The sequence below is a fragment of the Enhydra lutris genome, unplaced genomic scaffold (assembly GCF_002288905.1).
Source record: "Enhydra lutris kenyoni isolate GAN:26980312 unplaced genomic scaffold, ASM228890v2 scaffoldscaffold14, whole genome shotgun sequence".
Classification (NCBI taxonomy): Eukaryota; Metazoa; Chordata; class Mammalia; order Carnivora; family Mustelidae; genus Enhydra; species Enhydra lutris.
Window position 1 is genome coordinate 37504548 of NW_019154098.1, and position 21924 is coordinate 37526471.

General features: G+C 35.5%; 1 protein-coding gene across 1 annotated transcript in view; it reads left to right on the forward strand.

Moving 5' to 3' along the window:
* LOC111146727 (ring finger protein 19A, RBR E3 ubiquitin protein ligase) overlaps positions 1–20257 on the forward strand; it is a 58580-nt gene extending 38323 nt beyond the window's left edge. The window contains exons 3-10 of the mRNA XM_022502406.1: positions 1911–2119; positions 6235–6379; positions 7230–7392; positions 11644–11758; positions 12256–12417; positions 15241–15454; positions 16667–16810; positions 18066–20257. Coding sequence (XP_022358114.1) covers positions 1911–2119; positions 6235–6379; positions 7230–7392; positions 11644–11758; positions 12256–12417; positions 15241–15454; positions 16667–16810; positions 18066–18756 — 1843 coding nt within the window. The 3' untranslated portion in view covers positions 18757–20257. The remainder of the gene's footprint in view (positions 1–1910; positions 2120–6234; positions 6380–7229; positions 7393–11643; positions 11759–12255; positions 12418–15240; positions 15455–16666; positions 16811–18065) is intronic.
* Positions 20258–21924: the final 1667 nt, after the last annotated feature.

Consider the following 21924-nt stretch of genomic DNA (forward strand, 5'->3'; position numbering starts at 1 on the left):
TAAGACTTGTCTTTCAAAGAGAACCAGAACACCAGACATTTTTTATTGTAAGTTTTATTGAGATAATTGTAGATTCATGTGTAGTTCTAAGAAACAATAAAGAGAAATCCTGATCCCAGGGGTGCCTGGGTGGCTCAGTGGGTTAAGCCTCTGCCTTCGGCTCAGGTTGTGATCTTAGGGTCCTGGGATCGAGCCCCGCATCAGACTCTCTTCTCAGTGGGGAGCCAGCTTCCCCCTCTCTCTCTTCCTGCCTCTCTGCCTACTTGTGATCTCTGTCAAATAAATAAATAAAATCTAAAAAAAAAAAAGAAGAAATCCCGTTCCTTCAGTTTGTCCCAGTGGTACCATTCTTCAGTGCTATAACGCAACATCACAAAACAAAACAGCAACAAAAAACATCACAAGCAGGATATTGGCATTGATATAATCTACCAATCTTATTTAAATTTCCCCAGTTTTACTTGTGTGTGCATGTATATTTAGTTATATGCCATTTTATCACCTTACATAAGTGTATTCACCACCATGGGGTGGTGAATATACCATGGTGGTGAACCTGTTGTTCTTTTATAAATCCTCTGTCGCCTTCCCAACCCCATCCCTAATCCCTGGCCACCTCTAATCTGTTTCCATTTCTAAAATTTTGTCATTTCAAAAATGGTCTATAAATGGAATCATAGAGTATATAACTTTTAAATTGACTTTTTTCACTCAGCATAATTCCTTAGAGATTTATCAGAGTGAAGTGTATTGGTAGTTTCTTTTTGTTGTTGAGTAGTAGTCCATATATATGCACCATAGTTTAACCATTCACCTAGTGAAAAAGACATCTAGACTGTTTCTGATTTTTGGTTGTTATAAAAAAATCTGCTACAAGCATTTGTGTACATGTTTGTACGTAAGTTTTCATTACTCTGGGATAAGTGTCCAAGTGTGCCCAGAATTTATTTTAAGTAAGAAATTATTGAAGTGCCAAAATATTAATACAGAGAGTAGGTCTCAGGGCTAGTCATGAGTCTACTGTTTTCAGTTTTTTAATCTGAAGTGAAAAAACAAATTTTCTAATTGGGAAAATCGAGTTCACGTACTTTTTGGAGGAGATTGGCACCAAAGAGCACTTTTACTATGCATTTTAGGAACAGTAATGTAAGAATTTATGCATAAATACAAGATAATCACAAAATTTATGAATTATCACAGTTTGCCATTAACTGATAGGTGTAGCTGATTCAGTCATCATTGTATTTTTAAATAGGTGATATTTTAATTTTCTGATTTTAAAAGTAGCAGGTAATTATAAAAATCAGAAATATATAAGTGTATGAAGAAGAGAACTAGAACTCTAGTACCAGCAAAACTATCGTTAAGATTTTTGGTATATTTCCTTCTAGTGTGCATACAATACTAATTTTTTTTTTAAAGATTTTATTTATTTATTTGAAAGACAGAGATCACAAGTAGGCAGAGAGGCAGTCAGAGAGAGGAGGAAGCAGGCTTCCTAGGGCTGAGCAGAGAGCCCGATGCGGGGCTCGATCCCAGGACCCTGGGATCATGACCTGAGCCGAAGGCAGAGGCTTTAACCCACTGAGCCACCCAGGTGCCCCCATACAATACTAATTTAATATAATTTTTATAAAATTGGAATTAGGCTAACTATACAGTTTGGCATCTTAGATAAAATTGAAAGTTAAAAGTTAAAAATTGAACCTTAAAAATGTTTTTAGCCGTTTATATGTATTCATTTGTGAATTGTTCATTTTTTTCCCCATTTTTATGTTGATGAGATAGTATTAGGGTTTATGACTTAATTTGCTCATGTATATATAAATAGAAAACTTTTTCAGTTGGATAATTGTTTTACTTAGTATCTCTTATGTCCCATTTTAAATCATTTTTCTTATTCTTTGAAGATATGCTGTGATAGCATTTGGATGTGCTAGCTGTCCAAAATTAACTTGTGGGCGAGAAGGCTGTGGAACAGAGTTTTGCTACCACTGTAAACAGATCTGGCACCCCAATCAGACCTGTGATGCTGCTCGGCAAGAGAGAGCCCAGAGTTTACGTCTGAGAACTATACGTTCTTCATCCATTAGTTATAGTCAGGAGTCTGGAGCAGCAGGTATTTATGTCTCACTTTTTCTAATAAAATATTTGACACAAACAGCACTATAGTTATCTTAATAAAAAATGCAGTATTCAAATAGTTCCTGTTATTACCTTTCCTCCCTTCAGTTTTCAGAAATGTTCTTTGTGTTGTTAGTATTTCTGTTCCAGAAGCACTCATTCCTTACTGTGGGAAAAATGGTATTGAGGTTGGGAAGATTTTATTGTAAAAAGAGAAAAAAGGAAGTGCTGTGGTGATGTATATAACTGATAACTGAGGATGGTCTGAAACTGTTGTTCATAAAAGTATATTATGCAAAGCTTAGCAAAGATATTTAAAAATCATCTTTTATTTACAGATGTGTCATCTAATTCCAGGATCAAGGATTCAAAATCATACTTTATGGGAGACTAAGAATTTTGTGTCTTTGGCTAGGAATTTTTAAATTACCTGGGGATCTATTTGAACAATGTATCCATCTCCTAAATCTCAAAAATTAAGAAAAATTATCCTTTTAATGTTCTTCAGATAAAAATTGAAAAAATTAATATTTCCCATTTATAGAATGTCATTGTTTATTGGACTTTCAGTCATTTTTAGAAAAATATTTTTCTCACTGATTATAAAATGGAAAAACTTGGAAAATACAGAAATTTGTCAAGAAAATAATTTACATTCCTACTAGCACTGTGTTGAGATAGTATTTATGCTGTTAAAGTCAAATTTAAAATTAAACTTTAAATTCAACATTTAGTACTTTATACAGTGTACACAGATTTTCATAGTTGTTTGCTCATTGACTTGTTTCTCTTTCCTTTCCTGAAGATTTGGGGTGGAATTCAAAGGTATTAATAATAATTTACAGGTATGGGTCCAGAAGTAATTCAAAGGAGACCTGATAAACCTAAATTGTATCCTCTAGGGTCAGCTGTAGACATGGAGTGATCCACTTGGAAATGCTATCTCTCTCCTCTGTGTGTGGACATGGGTATTTATTGATTGGTTACAGGACATACATATTGAGTTAAGAGCCTGGACTCTGGAATCAGTCTGTCTAGATTTGAATCCTAGCTTTTCCACTAATTCTGTGTGACCCAATCAAGTTTTCTCATCTGTAAAATGAAGACACTAATAATACTTATGTCTGAAAGGTTTAAACATTTCCCGACACAAAGTAGGTGCTCTAGCTGTTTGAGGTAGAGAAACTAGAGAAACCAGTCACCTGCTAGAGATTTGTGTTTGTTATTAATTTTAAAATAAACATGATGATTTAGTCATGCAAATGAATGTTGATCTTTCTCACTGTATTCACTGTGAAAGATTTTATGTTTATTTCAGCAGTGCTACCCTGGAATGCCTTATTGGTCATAACCTTTAGATCCCAGTACAGCCACTTAAATTATCTTCTTAATGTCAGTGTGATTTCTGGAAGTAACGAGAAGTTCTTTTGGAACTAAGTCTAACAACTAGAATAACCAAGTTGAATCACTGGTTTGGGGTGGATCCAAACTAAGATGTGACTATATGATCATGAGAGTGATTTTTTTTTATATTAAGTAGTTTTGAAAATAATTATGAAAGAAAAACTTGCCAAGTGATTTGAGCCAAATAGTAACATTGTTGGAACAAATATAACCTCCCAAGGTGATTATTTTAAAAACTTCTTTTGGGGTTTTTCCATGTTCAAAAACCTTATAATTCTGAAAATTTAAAGTACATGCATTTTTACGTCCAGTGCTCTTAAAAAAATCAAAGCTCTCAGGACAAATGTTCATGTGATAGTTTCTTTTGACGAATCTATAAAAAACTTGAACTTAGCTACTCATTGACTTGTGGGGGAGAAAAAAGAGGAAAGGGAACTGCCATCTAAAATGGTTTTATTAATTCCGTTATTCCAGATATCTTGATTTTTTTTGTCTTCTGTTACCATGATACATTGAAAAATTGGCTGCACTTTTAATAATTGCTTGACAGAATGATAATTAATTGGCTCTTTCTGATCAGTCAGCTGAAGATAAATAAGTATGCTTAATCATCTGGTACATTAATTTGTATTATGATAAAATTATCTTTAAACTGTAACAGTATTATATCTACATAAGACACTTTATTATAGCTACTAGGGAGTTTATGCACTTGGAGTTAACATTTTACATGAATTACATGTTTTTCATTTTTTTACTATATTTCCCCCTTTATTAAAAATATATTAAATTGGCTTTCAACCCTCATCTGTGTCTCCTACTGCTACCACCCCAAGAGATAACCACTATTAACACTTTGTTTTAAGTCCTTATAGGTAATCTGGTGGAGGTAGGAAAGTTCTTTGAACAAATTTTGAGAACTATATATTGTTTTGTAACCTGTTGTGTTTTTTTTCCCCCTAACATGACAATAACCCATATTTTAACAGTAAATAGAAATGTAATGATTTAAAAAAAAAAACTTTGCCAAATGTACCTTAAATAGAAATGGGAAGCCTTTTTTTTTTTTTTTTTTTTTCCAATATAAAGCTGCTATGGATTAATTGATGTTCAGGGAAGGGGGCATCAATTGACCATCCATTCAGTAAAACAACTCTATTTAGGAGTTTTGCATTTGAGAATATTTTGAGAGAGATATATAATGTGCACAGTAAATTTCTAATTTAAGAGACAAAGACAAAACAGCCTTTTGTATAGATATATAATTATACAGTAGAAACATGCAGATACAGATCTATAAAGAGACATCAAAAATACATTGCTATGGCGTTCGTTTCTAACATACAATCTTAGCATATTAAAAGGCTGTTTTGTGTTTTAGAACCATAAAAATGGGGATGTCACCTTTCATTTTGTTCTGAAGATTGCATATATTACAGCGAAAGTCAAATCTCTTTACTCCCACCACTAATTAAGATAGTTACTAGTTGAGGAAACTCTGGAATGAGGAAGTTTATCAATTAATATGCCACTTAAGCAGATAGTTTTAGCATTTCTTTAATTTGATGTACAGGCATTATATCTGCTATAAAAGCCAGATTTTTTAAATTCATGCTCCAATGTTAAAAAATTTTTAATGCAGACTTCTATGTTCTTTGGATCATTTAAATCGTGACATGAATATTTTTAATTTTTATATTCTAGTATTTATCATTTGTCTTGGTCTGGCTGCATAGAGTTATCAGTTTGCTCAGAATTGTTTGAAATTGTTAAAATACTAATTGTGAGCATTGACCAGTTCTTAAGTTAAAAAACAGCTTTGGCTCTAAAAGAAGCACTAAGGAAACCTGAATTCACTGATAAAGCACAGGTAAATTTGACCATAAAACTCTTAGAAAGGAAAATATAATATAGTTTAATGCTTATCATGTAAGAAAATGGAACAAGTACTTGAATTCAGCAGCTAGTACTACACATACCTTTTCTTAACTGTGTGTAATTGGAAAATATAGCTGGCTACTAATAATAGTAAAATAATTTACTGGTTCCTATTAAGTAGATGCCAAGGTTCAAAGTAGTTGTATAATATAACTCTTAACTTTTTGTCAGTGATTCCAAAAGTTATGTACCATTTGATTTTAACTTGGCACCTTTGTGCCTTATAACCATAGTATTTGACAGGGATACAGCAACAGCATTTGAATAAATGACTTTTAAAAAGACAAAGATAACTTCTGTAGTACAAAGAATATCTAAACTTTAATAAAGCAGAGATGGTTAGAAAAATTCTAGAATATGAAGTACCACTCAGAAAAGACAGCAGTGGGGTAGGAACAAATACAAACTTTATGTAGTTTGCAGTTTGCTTAGGGCTATCCTTAGTTCTCCTTTCTCTTTTTATTATTTTGTTGCTCTTTGTTCTCATTGTTCTATTGTGTTTGAAAATGTTTACAGTTTGAAAATTTAATGTAAAACATGTTCCTTTTCTCAGAAAGAAAGAAAAATACTTTAAAAAAAGTTAAATAGATGTTCTCTATAGCATTTCTTTTGAAAAAATAGTTTATGTACTAAAAATAGCTGGCTAAAGCTATCAGTTAACAAACTATATATGTTAAGATTTTTTGGCATTGCTATAATTATCTATTAGAAATTGGTTTTTTTGGACCAGTTTTATGTAATAAACAGGTCTCTCTATTTTCCTAATAGCTGATGATATAAAGCCATGTCCACGATGTGCTGCTTATATAATAAAGATGAATGATGGGAGCTGTAATCACATGACATGTGCTGTCTGTGGTTGTGAGTTTTGTTGGTTATGTATGAAAGAAATCTCAGATTTACATTATCTAAGGTAAGTTTATAGACGGAGCCATTTAATTTATGTCATACCATCCTGAATGTGCCCAATCTTGTCTGATATTGGAAGCTAAGCAGGGTTGGCCTGGTTAGTAGTTGGAGGGGGAGGGAGAAAGAGCTATTTATATCTAAATATTTTATATTGTAAGATAATTGGGAGACCGTATTATCTTAGGAATTTTTAAACTTGATGCTTATACTAAGAGGAATGTGTTTTATTCTAGTTGCATACATCAGGTAATGTGAGACATAAATTCATGATGTATCTTTGAGTGGAAAAAATATTTTTTAAACCAAAATAAAATTTTTATTTTATTTAAAAAAATTTAAAAGCCAAATAATTGTGCTAGCCACTTGGGATTAATTAGTCAAAAATAGGAAGCATATAGATGTCTTTTTTTGTTTATTTGTTTTGTTAAACTAGAAGCTAGTATTTTATATCCCCATGTAATTACGCTAGGTCATAACTATTTCCATTTAATTTTCTTAAATATAAATTCCCTCATTTAGTCCACAAAGTGAGTTTGATATAATCAGATAATTGTATGCCTAAAAATAAGCATGTTTTGCATTAATTTACTCTTCAGAAACTAACCTAACATTTTCAAGATAATGACTAGAGATAAATACTTAACCTGAATTCTGGTTGTCACTTTCCTTTGAAAATAACTGATGGTCATTCTTATATTGATTTTTTTTTTTTTTTTGGCTTTTTAGTGAACTCAGAATTTAAAAAACCTCATTTCTGAGTATGAGAATTCTTTTAGAGTCATTGTTTTAATGTATTATAAGTCATTTGCTGATACTATGTTTTATAGCAGTTATAGTTACAATTTTTCCCTTAGTCCATCAGGATGTACTTTTTGGGGGAAGAAACCCTGGAGCCGGAAGAAGAAGATACTGTGGCAGCTTGGAACACTTGTTGGTGCTCCTGTAGGAATTGCTTTAATAGCTGGCATTGCAATCCCTGCAATGATTATTGGCATTCCTGTGTATGTGGGCCGTAAGGTAAAATGCTTAATTCTGTATTAGTTCATTATCTTATTCTAAACCTTCAGGTTTAGGACTGATGATCTTAGGGGTTTGTTTTGTTTTGTTTGTCTTGAAAGATCATTTTTTGTATCTCAGTATAAAACTTTTATTTTTTCATAAGATAATAAATTTTCAGTGTTTGGCAAACTTGTATGTACCCATAAAAAGTAGAGTTGCTTTTTTTTTTTTTTTTATTTGACAGACAGAGATCACAAGTAGGCAGAGAGGCAGGCAGAGAGAGAGGAGAAAGCAGGCTTCCCGTGGAGCAGAGAGCCGGATGTGGAGCTCGATCCCAGGACCCTGGGATCATGACCTGAGCTGAAGGCAGAGGCTTTAATCCACTGAGCCACCCAGGTGCCCCAAAAGTAGAGTTGCTTTAAAATTACCTGAATCTGGGGTGCCTTGGTGGCTTAGTGGCTTAAGCCTCTGCCTTTGGCTCAGGTCATGATCTCGGGGTCCTGGGATCAAGCCCCACGTCGGGCTCTCTGTTCAGCGGGGAGCCTGCTTACCACCCCCCCTCTCTGCCTGCTGCTCTGCCTACTTGTGATCTCTCTCTGTCAAATGAATAAATAAAATCTTTAAAAAATAAAATAAAATTACTTGAATCTGAAAACTTCCGTGCATTTCCTTTCTAACTTTAAAGTATTGAAGGACACCTGATATTTTTCTCATGGATATATCCTTTTAAAGTTAAGTCTATAACAAGTTAATAGCTAAAGAACACATGCCCTCAAGGCAAAGAATAATTAGCCAGTTCCTGAATTATTTTGAACTTCGGTTCAAAGGTTTTATTTTCTTAGATTACTGCTATTGGTAAATACACTGTTCTGTAGATTATAACTGTCTTGTGTAAGTCCAGACACCAATAATTACCACTGGCCTATGAGTGATGAATTATACTTCATTAGCCAGGCAATAATTCTTTTTTGAAAGGTTAAAGGGATAATTTATGAAGTGGCTAAGAAGTCTGCTGCTGTCTACATTAATGGAATCTCAGAATTGAGAAGGTACTTTAGAAATTATCTAAGGGGTGTCTGGGTTGCTCAATTGGTTGGGCATCCAACTCAGTTTTGGTTCAGGTCATGATCTCATGAGTCCTCAGAGCCAGCAGTAGACTCCAAACTCAGTGGGGAGTCTGTTCGATTCCCTCCCTCTGCCTCTCCCCCAACTCACACCATGTACTCTCTCACTCTCTCTAAAATAAATCTTCAAAAAAAAGAAAGAAATTATCTAATCATAACCTTGCACTCAAGCAGAATAAAGTATAGGAATTAAAAGAAATAACATGGAGTGAACCCTTACTGTGGGGTAGTTGTTTTAATTTGACTCATTTTAACCTTAAAGAAATTTATGTACTTGAATATTGAGGTTTGGGAAAATTTATGTAGTTTAAGTTACACAGAAAGAAACAGAGCTAGGATTTAAACCTAGATACACACATTCTTTATGTAAGATCCCTGATCAGTTTCTCTAGCCATTTGGGCACTTCAGTGTTGGGGACATCACCAACTCCTGCAGCGGCCCATTCTGTTCCCAGCTGTCTGTAATTGTTAGGTTGAGTTAGAATCTGTTTTCCTTTCAATTGTTTCATTAAATTCTGGTTATGACTTTTGGAACTAAACTCAAGAGGAGGCTGATCCTCTTCCATATTCAATATATGTTGACTATTTTAAAATAGTCAACATATATTACTTTATAATCAGAAAAATAGCAATATATACTATTTTTGAAAAATTACCAAGGATAAATAAACATGGATACTTATGAGCCAAATTTTTATTTCAGAAGGTTTTAATTAATTAAATTTGTTTAAGGTCCCCAACATAGTAGATGATTATTTAACCTTTTATGCAGTTATCCAAAGCAAGGCTTTGCTAAAAACAAAACTGTTTATTCACATACCTAGAAGTAGAAGAGAAGAAGAGACTGTTGTACTACACATACTTATAAATAATTTATAGAGGAGAGATTATTTACCTCATTGTTCATGTCTTGGGAGCAGTTAAAAGGTTAAAAGTCTCCTTTTTTCAGACATATACCCAGAGGGTTGCCAGTTGATAAATTAGTTTTCCATTGAAACAATGTTCTCTATGGTGTTTAGGGTTACAGACCAGCCCAGGAAAACCTGTTAAGCTGATAAAGCACCTAAAAGCTTAGTCTTTATTTATAGTAACAAATAGAAATGTTGCACAAAACAGTAGAGCAGAAAAAAATTAAGCTGAACCAGGAATAGAATGTTGTGATCACTATAATTAAAGATTGGTGCTTAAGGATGCAAAATTTTCTGAAGATTCCTGTCTAGTCAGTTTTTTAGCTCTGGCTTTTCTCTGCTTCATTCCTAAGTTTTTCAAGAATGGTCATGAGGAGAGGAGCAAGAATTAGCTGCAGTGCTGAAGGATAATGAAAGATGCCTTGGGAGGTCCTGCCATCTCTGCCTGCGTAGACTATTTAGGGAGGTAGAGAGGCTCATTCCCTAGGGATGTATAGTCAATGCTGGCAGGACACTGACTAGGAAAGATGAATGCTTCTTGTCCCATGCATGCTTCACCTACCTCTCCACCCCAGTTTTGTCACTGTTTCATATATGCCACAAGACTCATTATACTTTATAGCCTTCAAGATAACCACATAATAATAATAATAATTTTATTAAACCTCACCTGTAACATTGTTCATAAGTCAAGTATTTATTTTAGAGACTACCTGCAGTTTTGAGGGCTGTTTTGAATATGTCTTGAAACAGAAGGGAAATGTACTTTATGAGCTTTAGCCTTTGCAAACCATGAGACCAAAGATACTGGGCTGTTTCTTGAAGTTGATCTATTTCACAGGCCACTTTCAATGTGGTATTAAATTCTGTTTATTAACACCTATACTATACAAAGTTGCTAAGTAGATCTAGTTCCTGTCCTCTGGCCGCATTCTTCTCTTTTTTTTTTTCCCTCTTTGTACCTTTGACTTTGAGCTATAAATGAGACCCCAGGATTCTGAGTCATTTGGTGATAATTTTCTATATAAAAAAGGATCCAAGAAAAAATTAACTTATTTGTGATGTTTGCTTATTAGTACCGCTTGTTAATGTCTATTTAAAAAAAAAAAAAAAAGTATGGCAGTCTCCCCTAGAAGCCAACTTTTACCATTTGGGGATATTTGCTTATTTACTTATTTATTTTAATGATTTTACTTAGTTGAGAGAGACAAAAGTACAGACGGGGAGGAGAAGGGAGCACAAGAGGGGAAAAGAGGGAGGGGCAGGTTCCCCACTGAGCAAGGAGCCCAGTGCAGGGCTCAAACCCAAGACCCTGAGAACATGACCTGAGCCAAAGGGAGAGGCTTAACCGACTGAGCCACCCAGGTGCCCCTAAGGGATGCTTATTTAGAAAGAAACCTGTGGAATGCTAAATTTCTTAGAAGTAATCCTATTAGTCAAACATCCAATCCATGACTATGTTAAAAATAATTCTTTTTTTTTTTTTAAAGATTTTATTTATTTGTCAGAGAGAGAGAGAGAGAGGGAGAACACAAGCAGGCAGAGTGGCAGGCAGAGGCAGAGAGAGAAGCTGGCTCCCCACTGGGCAAGGAGCCCGATGTGGGACTCGATCCCAGGACCCTGGGATCATGACCTGAGCCAAAGGCAGCGGCTTAACCAACCGAGCCACCCAGGCGTCCCTAAAAATAATATTCTTAATTCCTTCTTTGCTCAAAACATGATTTTATTATTCCTGAATAAGATTATACATCTACTCAAAACTGTTTTTTTAAAAGCAAACACAAAGTAAAGTCTATTAAATCACTGTCTTATTTAAGCAAATTATTAATAAGGACTAAATTATGGGTAAAAATGGGGTGCCTGGGTGGCTCAGTGGGTTGACCCTCTGCCTTCGGCTCAGGTTATGATCTCAGGGTCTTGGGATCGAGCCCCACATCCAGCTCTCTGCTCAGTGGGGGAGCCTGCTTCCTCCTCTCTCTCTGCCTGCCTCTCTGCCTACCTGTGATCTCTCTCTGTCAAATAAATAAATAAAAATCTTTAAAAAATAAATAAATAAATAAATAAATTATGGGTAAAAATATGGTTTAAGAACAATAAAACAATTATCTTGAATTAGGACACTTGAATGAAATTATAAAAAATCACTTTACTAGCAACTGTAGGTCTGTTTCATTTAAATTAAATATGTAATGTGTTTTTTCTTTAAACCCCCACCCCATTTTTATTTTTAATTCAAGATTCACAATCGATATGAAGGCAAAGACGTTTCAAAGCACAAACGGAATTTGGCTATAACAGGTGGTGTGACATTGTCTGTAATAGTATCTCCAGTTGTAGCTGCAGTAACTGTAGGTAAGAAAATGCTTAAAAATACTGATCACCTCAGATTTTGTAGAATTTAAGTTTTGTGGAAGGATTTAAGACAGAGCATTATATTGTGGACGATAAGAGAGTTACTTTTTTATTTATTTAAGGGCAGTGTAAGCTGAGCCTACAGAAAGCCTCTCATTGAGTAACTGTATTGGTTAAAAGCACTATAGACTGAAGGGCCCAGGGTTAGGATAATTGGTAAATTCTTATTGACTGATACCCACCCTCACCTCCTATGGTTTAGAGCCTTGGGACTTAAAAACAAAAAGGTTTACATCTTTTTTTCTCATGTGTGTCACCGGAAAGTTTAGAAGTTTTGAATTTGTTTGTGTCCCTTAACAGGTAAATCTACTTTGGGCAAGGGTTGGAGAACAGTAGCACTTTTCTCCTATACAGTTTCTTTTGAAAAGGCTTTCTAAGAACTCATGTTTCTGTGATTTACTTTTTAACTTATAATGACTAATTTAATTCTTTTTTAGGTATTGGTGTTCCTATTATGTTAGCCTATGTCTATGGCGTTGTTCCAATTTCTCTCTGTCGAAGTGGAGGTTGTGGAGTCTCAGCAGGCAATGGAAAAGGAGTTAGGATTGAATTTGATGACGAAAATGATATAAATGTTGGTGGAACTAACACAGCTGTAGGTAAGTTTTTTAAGCAAAGGAAGAAGATATACTTATTAATAGTTTAAGTTGGAGAAATAGATAACATGCAAATTAGAATTTCCATTGCCCACCTTTTGCTAGGCCTAACAGCATTCATCCCGATGTACATCAGTGAAATGAACTGCCCGGGAAAGGTGAATGGATGAAAGAGGGTGAAAGAGTTCTGGATAATCTACACTAGAAATGTAATGTCTTAGAAACATCCAGACTTTCATCCTAAGTTTTGCCTTAAACGATACAAATTGGTAAGAACAAGATATGAAGAGAAAGGTAGTTCATAAAAGAAGAAATACAGATGGCCAGTGAATAGAGAGTATCTTTAACCCAGGGTTATTCAGAGAAATATGAATTAGAACAATATCTGTAGGATGAAAAGGCCCTCATAAAAATTTATTATAGAAATTTGTCTTTAGGGGGCGCCTGGGTGGCTCAGTGGGTTGAGCCACTGCCTTCAGCTCAGGTCATGATCTCAGAGTCCTGGGATCGAGCCCCGTATCGGGCTCTCTGCTCTCTAGGGGAGCCTGCTTCCTCCTCTCTCTCTGCCTGCCTCTCTGCCTGCTTGTGATCTCTGTCAAATAAATAAATAAAATCTTTAAAAAAAGAAAAAAAAGAAATTTGTCTTTAGGAAGTAATCAGGCAGATGTGCAAAGATAATGACCACTTTCTTACCTCCCATTCTCTCTTGAACCCACTCTAATCAGTTTTGGTCCCTGCCACTCTAGGGTTTTATCTCTACCACACCACCAAAGCAGAGCCATGAGTGACCTCCATCATGCCAGATATAATGGTCAACTCTTGATTGTCATTTTAATATAACAATTTAATGAAAAGAAAAAAAATAATAATACAACAATTCGCCTGACATGGTAGACCCTGCCCTCCTTCTTGAAATATTTTCTTGTCTTATCACCTGAGAAACCATTTCTCATCTCATTGTATTTCCTAGCCATTCGCTCTCAGTCTTCATCTATACTCATTCCCTGGATCATCTCTTAATATGGGTCGTATTAAATAATATGTAGACCACTCATAAATTTGTATCTAGGCTAGAACTCTCCTCTCCACTTCAGATTTGTACATCTAACTCTCCTCGTTAATCTACACTTAAATGTCTGACAAGAATTTCAAGTTGTCTGTAACCAAACTCTTCACTCTAAAACCTGTTCTCTCCAGTCATCATCCTCACCTCATCAAATAGCCTCTCCATTCTAACTGTTGGTTGGACCAAAAACCTTCACTTACAGTGATTCCTCCTTTTCTGTTCTTACCTTCCATCTGATCTGACAGCTAATTCTGGTTCTTCCTTTAGTATTTAGCCATAATCCAACCATTTCTCTCACCCTCTCCACTGTTCCGTTAGTTCAAGCTACTGTCCTTTTTCTTGCACTATTGTAATAGCCTCTTTAGATGATCCATCAGCTTCTCATCTACTGCTTACTATTCCACAGTGTATGTAGTGATACTTCTGAAACATAGATCAGATCATGTCTTTCTTATGCGCAGAACATTCCTTGTGCTTCCAGCTGTAGTGAAGGAAAACCCACAATCCTTATCTTAGCCCATACTGCCCCACATGATCTGTCCTGGGCTGCATCTCTCTCATCTGTTTTTATTCTATTTAATACCACCACTCTGTGATGTTTTGAGGACGCCAAGTACACTTCCACTTCTAGGCTTTTAAACTTGCAGTTTCCTCTGCCTGGAATAGTCTTCCTTCTGATAATTTTATGGAATACAGGGTATCAGATCTTGTAATAGCTTGTAGACAATTGGATCTGAAGAACATACCTGGAAATCAACTTTTGGCCCATTTTATTGACCTGAAAAATAATAAGCTCTTTAAATGAAACCCTTATTGAAAACTCACATATTTTCCTCCAGAGTCAGCTAAATCTTCCAGCTGTCAGATTTTTTAAAGAATTCCTAAATCTTGAAGTGGTGACCACTTTTTTTGAGAATTTCAAGCCAATTTATTTTAGATTGAAGGTAAAAAGTTTGATTCCTTAAAAGCACTTATCACAGTCTGTAATACCTTGTTTCTTTGTTTACTTGGTTTCTTAGGGGTGAAGGCTATACCTGCATTGTTACTGTATTTTTAAAACCTGGAATATAGGGACTCCTGGGTGGCTCAGTGGGTTAAGCATCTGCCTTTGGCTCAGGCCATGATCCCAGGGTCCTGGGATTGAGCCCTGCATCGGGCTCCTGCTCAGCAGGGAACCTACTTCTCCCTCTGCTTGAGGCTTCCCTTGCTTGAGCTCTCTCTCTCTCTGACAAATAAATAAATACAATCTTTAAAAAAAGAAAAAACCTGGAACACAGTAGGTACTTGATTTCATCATCTTTATTTAGCATATAAAAATCCTAATACCTTTAATCTTAACAAAAGGAGGAAACCACTTCTCTCCTCCTATTTCTTCTTGGTCCTCATTTCTTTTCTTCTTAATATGAATATAGTTGACACACAATGTTACCTTAATTTCAATTGTTCAACATATGATTCAGCAAGTTTCTACATTATGATATGTTCACCACAAGTGTAGCTACCATCTCACCATACAATGCTATTACAGTAAAAAATGTTGTGACCATTTAATACCGAGAGCCAGTCCCTAATCCAATATTACACTCAGAGATAGTTCCCTTTCCTCTTACCCCATAGTTATGTGTTCCTGGTTCCAGATGTCTTTTCTGTTCCTGTGCATGTTGTATAATAAAATGTCCTATCTGAAATCATGGAGGAATTCAAGAAGAGGGAAATTAATAATCATTCTTATTTAATTTCTTTGAAATATTTGCATTTAGACACAACTTCAGTAGCAGAAGCAAGACACAACCCTAGCATAGGGGAGGGAAGTGTTGGTGGTCTGACTGGCAGTTTGAGCGCAAGTGGAAGCCACATGGATCGCATAGGAGCCATTCGAGACAACCTGAGCGAGACAGCTAGTACCATGGCCCTAGCCGGAGCCAGTATAACGGGGAGTCTGTCAGGAAGCGCCATGGTAAACTGTTTTAACAGGTAAGAAAAATGTGCTCTGTTTTCTTTTTGCCTTCTGTTAACTACAAATTATTAGATGAGAATTTTGAAGATTATTATAATTGTGTAATCATTATGATTACAAACAGTCCTGTGTCAGGGCTGAAAACAGTAATGTTAGCAATGAAATTTAGTGGTAAACAGTGAAATTTTTACTTGTTTGAATTTTCTGTTGTAGTATTTTATACCCATGGTGTAGTAAAAACCAAGTCGAAGGCATAGCATTCTGCTAATTTTTTCACTGCATTTGTCAGATTTGATGTTATGCATCAGTGCTGGAGCTGCTTTGGTGTACATGGTAAAGGCAGTGCTGAAGTCTGGAACCTCACCTCTGGAGGTGGCTGCAGCTAGATGTTAGAAAAGGGGACACTGGCTGAGGCCTGGGGGGAGCAGGTGGAGTCAGAATGTGTGGGAGTGTGTGAGCTGAGGCCAGGGTAATCTAGTCCTCCGGAAACCTTGTATGTGTTAGCACTTACTTCGTTCTCACCAAGTCTCGTACCAGCAGCCATATCAATAAATAGGAGAAATTAAAGCATTTTTGTCTTCCTTTGTTTCTTCTCTAATTCTCTATTCTTTATTTCTGTTTATTAGCTTTGTTGTTGTTTTTAACATAGGAGAGTGTGCATGAATTAAAAAATAAGTTGGTTATATTTATCTTATTTTTAGGTAGTTTACTTTTATTTATTATTTGTTTTTAGGTAGCTTGTTTTGATGCTTTTATTTTGCTTTTATGCTTTTAAACACAAATTCTCTTATAGTAGTGTTTATTATGTCTTTTTTAAAGAATTGGGTATTAAATTTAGAGGGTCAGTTTTAATATATAGAGGTTCGGGATGTTTTGATCCACCAATCTGTCATGTAGACTGGTTTTTAATATATTCAGATTTTGTTTCACACTCAGACATGGCTAGCATATTTAATTAAAATCTTTTATGTCCTTTTTGTGTTACTCTTTTACTACCTTACTTGGCAGACAGCTAATTTTCCCTATTTTATTTGGATGGTTGGCACTGTTCAGCTTGCTGCAGTAGAATTTGAGTAATCAAATAAAATGAAATTTTAAAAATGCTGATAGTTGTTTCTAAAATAGTTTCTTGTTACCAGGGGTGTTAACTGAATTATATAACTACTATATATTATAGTAGTCTGATATTATATGTAATTTCAGTTTTTATCTGCTCCCTGCTCTTTAAGGTTGGAAGTACAAGCAGATGTACAGAAAGAACGGTACAGTCTAAGTGGAGAATCTGGCACAGTCAGCTTGGGAACAGTTAGTGATAATGCCAGCACCAAAGCAATGGCAGGATCTATTCTGAATTCCTACATCCCATTGGACAAGTAAGGAAAGAACTGTTAAACAGTTCAAGTATTTTTTTGTTTTTTGTTGTTGTTTTTTATTTTTTTAAAGATTTTATTTATTTATTTTAGAGGGAGAAAGAGAATCCCAAGCTGACTCCGTGCTTAGCGCAGAACCCCATCACAGGACTTGAAACCAGGACCTGAGATCATGACCTGAGACAAAATCAAGAGTTGGACAGTTAACTGACTGAGCCACTGAGGTGCTCCTTAAAATTAATTTTAAAATAATTATTCCTGTCATTAAGCAAAATTATAATAAATAATGGTTACCAACTATTAGGTTTTCCAGGAAAAGAAAATGATGAGATGTCCAGAGTAGGCAAATTCAGAGACAGGAAGTAGATTAGTGGTTACCAGGGACTGTGGGCAGGAAAGGGTGGCAACAGACTGCTAGTGGATATAGGGTTTCTTTTGGGAATGATGAAAGTGTTCTGCAGTTAGTTGGTAGTGACAGTTGCACAACTCTGAATATATTATTAAAAACCGTAGAATTGTGCACTTTAAACAGGTGAATTTTGTGATACATATATTTCAATAAAACTGTTCTGAAAAAAAAAAAAATGGAGAGGGTAACAGTACCTGGAACAGATAAGCAATCAGTGTAGCTACTTCTGTTTTTTTTTAATTGAAACATTATTATAAATACTGTCCTTAGGGTGCCTGGGTGGCTCAGTCAGTTAAGCATCTGCCTTTGGCTCAGGTCATGATCCCGGGTCCTGGAATTGAGCCTTTTAGGCTCCCTGCTCAGTGGGGAGCCTACTTCTCCTTCTCCCTCTGCTGCTCTCCCTGCTTGTGTGCGCGCATGCTCGCTCATGTGCTCTGTCAAATATAAAATCTTTTAAAAGTCCTCTTATTTCAAGTAATATTTTAATAGAGCATATCCTGCATTAATTTGTTTTGATAGCTTTTATGTAGTCTTTGAGTTTTTCACACAGAAGTCCCTCTCCCTTTGATTTTACGTCAATAAAAATAAAAGGAAGGGGCGCCTGGGTGGCTCAGTGGGTTAAAGCCTCTGCCTTCGGCTCAGGTCATGATCCCAGGGTCCTGGGATCGAGCCCCGCGTCGGGCTCTCTGCTCGGCGGGGAGCCTGCTTCCTCCTCTCTCTCTCTGCCTGCCTCTCTGCCTACTTGTGATCTCTGTCTGTCAAATAAATAAATAAAATCTTTAAAAAAAAATAATAAAAAAATAAAAGGAAGTTAGAATTGTATTTATATTTGTTACTCTTATGTTCCAGAGAAGGCAACAGTATGGAGGTGCAAGTAGATATTGAATCAAAGCCATCCAAATTCAGGCACAACAGTGGAAGCAGCAGTGTGGAGGATGGCAGTGCCACCCGAAGTCATGCTGGTGCTTCATCCAGTGGCTTGCCTGAAGGTAAATCTGGTGCCACCAAGTGGTCCAAAGAAGCAACAGCAGGGAAGAAAGCAAAAGGTGGTAAATTGAGGAAAAAGAGTAACATGAAGATAAACGAGACCAGAGAGGACATGGATGCACAGTTGCTAGAACAACAAAGCACGAACTCAAGTGAATTTGAGGCTCCATCCCTCAGTGACAGTATGCCATCTGTAGCAGATTCCCACTCTAGTCATTTTTCTGAATTTAGTTGTTCTGACCTAGAAAGCATGAAAACTTCTTGTAGTCATGGTTCCAATGATTATCATGCCCGCTTTGCTACTGTTAACATTCTTCCTGAGGTAGAAAACGATCGTCTGGAAAATTCCCCACATCAGTGTAGCATTTCTTTGCTTACCAAAACTGCTTCATGTTCAGAAGTTCCACAGTTGAATCATATTGCTGAAGAACATGGTAACAATGGAGTAAAACCCAATGTTGATTTATATTTTGGTGATGCTCTAAAAGAAACAAATAACAACCACTCACATCAGACAATGGAATTAAAAGTTGCAATTCAGACTGAAATTTAGGCCTATAAATGCTGCAGATTAATTACCACTGAACAACCTTGTTTGGAGCTGGTTGAACTACATGTGACTACTTTAAGTTTCAAGTTACCAGCAAATGCCCGGTTACATAATCTAATGCAGATACATTTTCTATGTTCAGCAAAGCATTGTGTTTCATGTGGATCTTAATTACCAAACTATGAAATGAAGGCTTTAAAAGTGCATTATTGTAAGGACAATAGTTCTTAAGAGAAGTATGTTTTGTGTGTTTGCCACAAAACATTGCTTGAAGCACATACTTGTGTATTTAGATAGGACTTTGGCTTAATTTATAATCAATATAAAATACTAATACAGTTAGAAACATTCTTATGAAGAAAACTTGAGGCTTAGGGGTAAGTGGTTAGTGACATTTTATTGAAACCACTAAGGGATATTGTTTCAAGAACCTTGCAGGTTACTCTCAGTATATGATACTCTTTGTAACATTTCTATTCATAACTGGGCATAAATTTCATTTTTTTCTTCATATACAATGTGGAATTGTAAAGCTTAATGCAGCCCATTTGCTACCATTTGGATACTTAGACACTGAGCAAGATTGTGGCAGTTTTTGCACAACATTGAAATAGAAATACCTGGTACTCTATATATCTTGTATATTGTTGATGCCATCTTAGAAGCAAAATGTAAAGGTAGGTAATTAAGTGTACTGACAGCACCAAATAAGATATATAAAACTACAAAATAAAATTCCATTAGTTTGTAAGTATTACAAAAAAAAAAGTCACCTTCCACCAAGGGGAAGTTTGCACCCCATTGATTCTTGGTGCCTTTGGAATAGACTGGATTTTAAGGGCCTAGTTGTTTGAGGATTTTGCTGTATTGTTTTCCATTAGTCCTCTCTAGCCACCTTGAATTATATAGACAAATACAAGATAGATAAACAAATATGAATAATAATAACTGCTGAAAAAGTATTAGCCTACCAAAGACACACTCAGGCTTTAGTGAATACATAACCTCAGTTTTAACACACGCGTATCTTCTCCAATCATGAAATCAAAGCACGGTGCAGAGTTTGTACCAAGTGCTAAGGAGGGATCCACGTATGGCTGGCTTTATTTCCCTTTGCTTTTGTCTGTGGAAGGTGTTCAGCTGACATAAACAGAAGTCGACCCAAATAACTGCCTATACTGTTAATTTCCTGTATAATTCACTTAAATAAAACAGGTTAACCTCAAAGATAGCAGTTGAAATGTTCCATCTTCTGTGTTTCTGTTAAGTATTACCATTATGGTGCTACTGAGCGTTTTCTTTTGATAAAAAGAAAAATGCCGTGGGCTGCAGTCTTCTTCCACCACTTTTTCTCACCAGGTCCATTAATATGCTTATAACACTAGTGCCAGTTATTTTATTTGATAATGCTTATTATGGTATTTGTATATTTGTTTGCATTCCAGTTTTGTTCAATAGTGAGTGTGTAAACTGCATACATTAAATAAATGTAAATACTAATGTATTGCTGCCTTATGGTTTGTGTGCAGGTATTTTTATAAGAAGAAGAATTCTCATTTGTCACATGGTAGTTACTTACAAATATTGCAAGCCATTGAGTTGATTCTGTATACTGGTCTCAGCCCAAAAGGAAGCATTTACTGAACTTCCTCAGCAAACAGTGTTGACACACAGTGAATCCTTTCTTCATGTTTAATACCTGCCTTTCTTCTAGAAATAAGCTGCTTTATTCATCAACATATTTTACTTTTTAAAGTGAATTGGTTGGAAAGTAAATAGATCTATCATTTAATTGTGAAGAGATAAATACTAAAAATGCTCATCATAACAGAAAAATAAAAAGATCTTAAAAGACTATTCTAAGAGATTCTACTCTGGCAACATTAGATCATGAAACTAGAGCTGTTTAAATTTAAGCTAATAATTATAATTAAATGCTTTCTATCCTCATAGTCTCTATAAAATGGTGATTTTTCTGATTTTCTGTTACATAGTACTTAATGAAATAATATGTATGAATATGTGGGCTGTTTCTTGACATTTCTGTAAAAGGCCAAAGATTAAATGGAAAGCTAAATGATTCTCAGAGGAATCCAGCAAAAGTGGTGCTATGTAGAAGGTTAGTGCATTCAGTTTACCCATTCCTCTTCTGGTTGTACCCTCAACCAGTACCACCCCAGTGTCACTTGAAAAAATGGTCTAAACCTTTCAGCTGGCTTCAGAAGTTCCTTCATCTCCCAGGAGTCATTCAAACTTGAATTAATTTAGGGCCAAGCCAAATTCCCTTGGAGCTCAACTCTAGTGCTAGACTAAAACAAGAGAATACTCCAGGGTTCAAGACAGGCCTTAACTCCCCAAAATCTTTGAAAGTCCCTTTGTACTTTGTTTTCTTTAAGGTCTGTGAGGGGAAAAAAATCACGAGATTGTGAGAGAGAATACAAAGATTAAAATGGCATACCCTACTGTTCATTATATTGACCACCATTTTAACTGCATTCTCTTGAATGTACAAATTCATATCTCCAGAGCACTGGATTAGTTGGCTTCTATGTTAAATTAACACAATCCTTCACTCTTATTTTCACCAAAAATTGGGTTAATTTGTAAATATGTAAGACTTCCCATAGCATATTGTCTAGTTAAATACAACTTTGATCACCAAAGGATAAACGCATGTTGGAAACCATCATAGCTATTAATTCCTATGTGAGCAAAATACCTAAACCCCTATTCTTCTGATCACTTTGCCTTTCTAATCAGAGTCTTCAGGATTCTCAGGGCTATGTTTTATGTGGTTCCTTTTTATGGACTTGTTTCATTTCTTCCCCTTATTAAAATATGAGATACCATTGCTAACAGCCAGTGCTTACATACTGGTCGGTTTTGAATGCTCAAAGTAGTATTTTAAACTTGGGGAGAGTCACAGTGTTTTGGTAGCCTTCATTTAATAGATGAATAGTGAAAGGGAGTTTGCAGTTTTTAAATTTAGTTCAAATTTAATCACTATACTTCATATGCCAATCAGAATTTTTGTCATTTCTGCCAATTTATTCATTCAACAAAGTAACAGTGGATTTGGGGATACATAGCATTGTATCAAACAGACACCCTGGCTTCACTGGACTTATAGTTGGGGGAGAGAGGCATGAAAAACACATACACATAGCTTAA